Below are 6,369 nucleotides of genomic sequence, written 5' to 3'. Positions count from 1 at the left end.
TGGAGAGAAGCAACGGGTGACGTTTCGGGTCGAGACCCTTCTTCAGACTGAAGAAGAGTCTCGACCCGAAATATCATCCATTCCTTCTCTCCAGAGATGCTTCCGGTCCCGCTGAGTAACTCCTGCATTTTGTGTCCATCTTCAAATGATGTCACGCGCTCCAGACGGCTGTGCGGACGCACGATGACGCGCGCGACTGTGGCGCATCAGTCACTACCGGCCTGTCGCGTGAATCACGGCCAAGTGGGTCGGGCCCTTAACACTATCCTACACACACTAGGGTCAATTTTACATTTATACCATGTCAACTAACCTATAAACCTGCACGTCTTTGGAGTGTGGGAGGAAACCGAAGATCTCGGACGAAATCCTACGCGGGCACGAGGAGAATGTACAAACTCCGTACAGACAGCACAAGTAGTCTGGATCGAACCTGGGTCTCTGGCGCTGTAAGGCAATAGCTCTATCAACGTTGGGCCAATGCCAGAATTATACTTTAACCAAGAATTTAATCTAAGCCTGATTATCATTTAACATCGCCCATAGCTTCTACCTCCTGGGTTCAATGCCCCAGGTTACTCTTGTGACAAAGACGTTCTGATCTGTCATCAGATGTAAATAATTCCCCCGAGAGTCTTTCAGTTACTATGAACAGCTGGCAATCTAGCATGGCCCTCTAGAAATGGGTAAAGAAGGCAGATGGCAAACATGCCTTCATCGCTCAGGGCACTGAGTGGAAGAGTCAGAGCATCATGAAGCCAGACATGAAATGCAGGTCAGACAGCATGTCTGGAGAAAAGGAATAGGCGACGTTTGGGGGTCGAGACCCAAGAGACGAGACATTTATTTGTCACATGTACCAATTGGTACAGTGAAATGTGTGGTCACCGTACAGACATACAAATCAGACTCAGAGTCAGGGGAGAGGGAAATGAGAGATATCGACGGTGATGGGGATAGATAGAGAACAAATGAATGAAAGATGTGTGGGAAGAATGTTAAGCAAACAGGTCATTGTTAGAAGGTAGACAAAAATGCTGGAGAATCTCAGCGGGTGCGGCAACATCTATGGAGCGAAGGAAATGGGCAACGTTTCGGGACGAAACGTTGTTTCCCCATTTCCTTCGCTCCATAGATGCTGCCGCACCCGCTGAGATTCTCCAGCATTTTTGTCTACCTTCGATTTTTCAACAATTGTTAGATGCAGGCTGGGTGAAAACGAGTTATAGATGACCACGTTGAAGCTTGTAGGACTTGGGTGGGGGAGGGACGGTGAAAGAGGGGATGCAAGGGTTACTTGAAGTTTAAATCAATATTCATACCGCTGTGTTGTAAGCTGCCCAAGCAAAATATGAGCTGCTGTTCCTTCTTACTGTGCCATGATCTGCAGGACTTTGTTCAGGCCGCATTTGGAGTAGTGGAGCCATGATGGTAACGTCTTTAAAAACGCTCACCTCCAGACTCAGGGACAGTTTCTTCCCGGTTGTTATCAGGCAACTGAACCATTCTAACGTCTGTGGAATTCTCTGCCTCAGAGGGCGATGGGGGCAGGTTCTCGGGGTGCTTTCAAGAGAGAGCTAGATAGGGCTCTTAAAAATAGCGGAGTCAGGGGATATGGGGAGAAGGCAGGAACGGGGTACTGATTGGGGATGATCAGCCATGATCACATTGAATGGCGGTGCTGGCTCGAAGGGCCAAATAGCCTACTCCTGGTCCTATTGTCTATAACAGGTAGAGCGGTCCTGAGCTGCTATCTACGTCTCTGGGGACCCTCAGACTATCTTTAATCGGACTTTATCTTGCGCTGAAACAGACCCTTCGACTAACTGAGTCCGCGCCGACCAGCTATCCCCTGTATACTAACACTATCCTACACACACACACCAGGGACACTTTACAATTTTACCACCAATTAACCTACAAACCTGTACGTCGTTGGGGTGTGGGAGGAAACCGGAGCACCCGGAGAAAACCCAGGCAGGTCACGGGGAGAAGGTACAAACTCCGTACAGACAGCGCCCGTAGTCAGGATCGAACCCGGGTGTCAGCAACTCTACTGCTGTGCCACCGTGCCAAACAACCTTCGAAACAAATTCTGACCACCACACACCAAAGAAATCGAGCCCCAGTAAAAAGATTTTAATTTGTAGTTGTTTTGTTTTTAAATATAAAAAAAAATTGTTAAATCATGATTATCACAAGCTAACATAATTACAGATTAATACAAGGGGGGGGGAGGGAGGGAGGAGAAGCAGGCTGTACAACCACAGGAATCGAGAGACAACACACTGGTAAATCAGACCACCATAAAACCCTTAATGACACACAAAGGAAACTCCCAGCCCATTGGATTACTTGCAATGGGGGCATTAGTGTTTCCTCATGATATCTTCAAAAACAGTGGCGTTTTTATATACGCACCAGGAGATGATCAAACCGAACAGCAAACACTAGGGCCTGCCATGATAAATCACATTTTGATTAATTTTTCCAAATCCCGTTCAAACGACTTCCACTCACACCGACTCCTGCTGCCTTTCCAAAGCTATACCCAACTTTTGTTGCACGGCCCAGCGAAGGAAGGACAGGCCGTGCCTCTTTCGGATGGTTGCTTTGCACATTTTTGGAGCACAAAGGGCATCCCAGAGCGACAACGGTTCAGTTCCCAAGCGCAGGGGCATCACTCTCTCCCATCAATATGCCTGTTACAAACGGGAAGGGAGTCAGTCACACATAGTACACCTTCTCATTAGGGGTCGGGCCAGATAGAATCTGTCTCAGAAACAGCAATGTTTCGTTTTTAGAGCATAATAAAACCGTGGCGGCTTGGATACACATTTCATGCGGAGTTTGAGAATTTCTTGAGAGTTTGAGAACTCTCTGCCACAGAAGGTAGTTGAGGCCACAGTTCATTGGCTATATTTAAGAGGGAGCTACATGTGGCCCTTGTGGCTAAAGTGATCAGGGGGTATGGAGAGAAGGCAGGTACGGGATAGTGAGTTGGATGATCAGCCATGATCATATTGAATGGCGGTGCAGGCTCGAAGGGCTGAATGGCCTACTCCTGCACCTATTTTCTATGTTTTGTTCTTATTAAACATCAAATCCCCCCCCCCAGATGTGAAATCATCCAGTCCCCAAACTCTGGTTGAGGTATCAGCTCACTGGCGACATAGAAATTAAGACTGCCGCTCGTTGAGTTTTAACTCAGCTGGTCGGGCAGCTGCCGGCCGCTGGTGCAGGTGAGGTTTGGGAGGGGGTTGACTCTTCTCTGCACACAGGGCACAGAGGCAGCACCATTCAACTAGAACCACCAGTACCTCCCCAAGGCTGATCGTTGACCAGGGTCGACCAAACTCCCGTACAAATCCCTTCCTTCCTTAATCTTTGTGTGAAAGGGAGAGGGGAGGTACAAAATGAGAAGTGCTTGCTGTGCTCAAACAATTCAGGTCAAATCAGACAGCATTGGAGACCCTGCCGGCAACTGGTTTGTAGCCATGCCCCAGAAACAAAGGCTGAGTCAGGGACACAAGCAACACCCACGACCCCTTGCCAAACTTAACTCTTCATTGCTCTGACAGTCCAATGAGACAGGCCCGACTGATTTCTTTTGACAGCAATACAAATCTGATCCAGCAGACAAAGACTGCGGCTGACTGTAAATCCGGCTGTCAACTCGAGCTGAACCTGGGGCAACTAATTTCAGAGAAAGTACACAAAAATGCTGGAGAAACTCAGCGGGTTCAGCAGCATCTATGGAGCGAAGGAAATAGGCAACGTTTCGGGACATCTTTGTGTACCTGCGTTTTTCCAGCACCTGCAGTTCCTTCTTAATCTCAGAGAAACTTCGCCCGAACCTTCACTGCTGCCGAAAGCATGGACAGGCAACACACACACAGGCACGAGGGCAACAGCAGGCAAAGTCAAGCGATCGGATCTGCTTGGGCGCCCTTCTGCATCAGCATATTTGTCAGACTGAAAAGTGGCACGACATATATACACAGGCACACACGCGCACACACACACACACATAAAATGCATGTCGATAAAAGCTTGATGAACACGGGAAGATGCTCCAGATCAGGGTTAATGACCGGATACCAGTCCTCATTCTGAAGGCGCAGCACATCCTTGTGATACAGGTCGAGGCCTCGTGGAAGAACCAGGTTTGGACAGGCTACTGATTGAAAACAATGACTGTGCTGTCACACGTGGCAATGGCACCTCTCTCTGCTCTCCTGAGCAAAGCTGGCAGTCCCTGCTGCAGTCAAGTTTGTTCCAGGGCTCTGCCAGTGGATGTTAATCCCATTTGTCTCATAGTTTTTTGGTTGGGGGAAATGTCTCAGTCCTTTGGAAGAAGTGCAGACGGTGCCAGTTTGTGTATGCGGATCCGCATTGATGCACGGGTGGGTCAAGGGTCTCGTTCCTTCTTCACCTTGATGTCGCCGGCTAGGATGGTGGCGATCTCCCCCTGCATGAAGGCCCAGGGCACGCTGGAGCCCACCAGCGGGCACTTCTCGCCACTGGGGCAGTACACCTCGCCGCCGGCCCCCTGCGCCTTGATGCTCTCCCGCGAGCAGGGGAAGCAGAACTTGTGGGCGGGCACGGAGGGGCACTGGACGAAGTGGGTGTCTTCCAGCCGCTGGTGGCAGATGGTGCAGCACAGGGGCCCGTTGGAGGAATCGGGGGCCCCCTGAGGCTCGCCGGCCTGCCCGGCCTCGGGGGCGCCCGGCTCCCCGTTACGCGGGGTCAGGCGCCTCTGCCCAAGCGCCGTGGTGGAGTGGACCGCCTGCCCGCCGTCCTTGGGGTCCGAAGCGCTGCTGCTGACCAGGGCGACGGGCGATTGACCCACGGCCCCTTCGGCCACCGATGCCCAGGAATGCCCGTCTCCTGCCGCTGCCTTGCCAGCTTCAGGCTCCCCGTCCGGAGAAGCTTTACGGCGACGATGCCCGGCTCTGGGCAACCCCAGTCCACCCGCCTGGGACTCGGGCATCAGCTCGGCTGGCACGGGCTCCTTGAAGAGTCGGGCTCCCTCTGTCAGTAGGTGGGACAGGGGCCTCCAGTCTGCACTGCTGCCTCCAGGCCTCCTCTGGTATTCCAGGCCCTCTAGGCCAGGGCTGCAGGCCCTCTCCTTGTTGCAGTCGCCCAGCATCCGGCGGCAGGCCTCGGCAGCCCCGCAATGCACCGACCCCGAGCCGGGCGGGTACTCGACCAGCAGCCGCAACTCCAGGGCCCGGTCTTGGGGCCTCTCGGCCGCATCGAAGGCCAGGACTCGGGCTCCCAGCGACGGCTCGGCCCGCAGGCGGAGGGCGACGGGTGCGCACTCGGACAGGCCGAGGAGAGAGTCCCTGACGGCGGCCGGCTTTCCAGCCCACTCCTCGGCTCGGTGGCGCAAGGCGCGGCCTAGCTCGGCCAGCGGCTCGGCCGGAGGAGGGCCCGGCTTGTCCCGCAGAGCCCGCTCCAACTCGGGCCGGCGGCCGGGATCTAGGCCCATGGGGTTGAGGCCTAGCAGCGCGGCGGGCCCGAGGAGAGGGCGGGAAGGTACAGGCCCGGGACCAGGCCCCGGCGGAGGGTAGTCGGGCAGCTGCAGCAGGCGGTGCGGGTGCCGGGGAGCGGGAGAACGCGGCGGCGGGGCTTGGGCCTGGGCCTGTACCTGAGCCTGGGCCTGTGGTAGTCCGTGCGCCCGCTTCAGGTGCCTCGCCTGCTCGATCACCCGCTCGATGCGGTCGGCGCCCTCGTAGTTGACGCAGCCGCGGCACACGGCCTGTGAGAAGTCCCAGATCATGGCCCACGGCATTCGCGGCAAGTCGCACAGGTAGCACGAGTGGCGGCGACCACCTGACGATGATGCTGATGATGCCGAGCTGGAGCCGGGTGGAGGCGGCGGCGCTGAGCCCATGGCCCGGGGGGGGGGGGGGGGAGGGAGACGGTGCTGGCGGGCGGGCGGCGGGGAGAGGAGACGCGGCCCGAGTGCACTCACAATGGCGGGGACATTGGACACGACTAGGCCCACACCCGCTCTGCGCCTGCGCGGCCTGCGGGCTCCTCACACTGCGACTGCGCGACTCCTTTGCCCCGCAACTTGCGTCACACTGCGTCTGCGCGCTTTCTTTTTGCCCCGCAACCTGCATCACACTGCGACTGCGCGATTCCTTTGCCCCGCAGGTTGCGTCACACTGCGACTGCGCGACTCCTTTGCCCCGCAACTGCGCGACTCCTTTGCCCCGCAACTTGCGTCACACTGCGACTGTGCGACTCCTTTGCCCCGCAACTTGCGTCACACTGCGACTGCGCGACTCCTTTGCCCCGCAACTTGCGTCACACTGCGACTGTGCGACTCCTTTGCCCCGCAACCTGCACCGCACTGCG

At 55.3% G+C, this 6,369-nt stretch overlaps 1 protein-coding gene across 1 annotated transcript; it reads right to left on the bottom strand.

Annotated features, from left to right (window-relative positions):
* Positions 1-2,811: 2,811 nt before the first annotated feature.
* On the bottom strand, positions 2,812-5,914 carry LOC129714167 (interferon regulatory factor 2-binding protein-like A). The gene has a single exon (XM_055663669.1). It carries the CDS (start codon positions 5,897-5,899, stop codon positions 4,412-4,414), a length of 1,488 nt encoding a protein of 495 aa, XP_055519644.1. The 5' UTR covers positions 5,900-5,914; the 3' UTR covers positions 2,812-4,411.
* Positions 5,915-6,369: the final 455 nt, after the last annotated feature.

The sequence above is a fragment of the Leucoraja erinacea genome, chromosome 38 (genome assembly GCF_028641065.1).
Source record: "Leucoraja erinacea ecotype New England chromosome 38, Leri_hhj_1, whole genome shotgun sequence".
NCBI lineage: Eukaryota > Metazoa > Chordata > Chondrichthyes > Rajiformes > Rajidae > Leucoraja > Leucoraja erinaceus.
Note: the sequence above shows the minus strand (reverse complement) of the source record. Positions and strands in the feature narration are given on the sequence as shown.

Excerpts from the sequence above, each read along its gene's own strand:
- LOC129714167 (XM_055663669.1), bottom strand. The coding sequence starts at position 5,899 with ATGGGCTCAGCGCCGCCGCCTCCACCCGGCTCCAGCTCGGCATCATCA.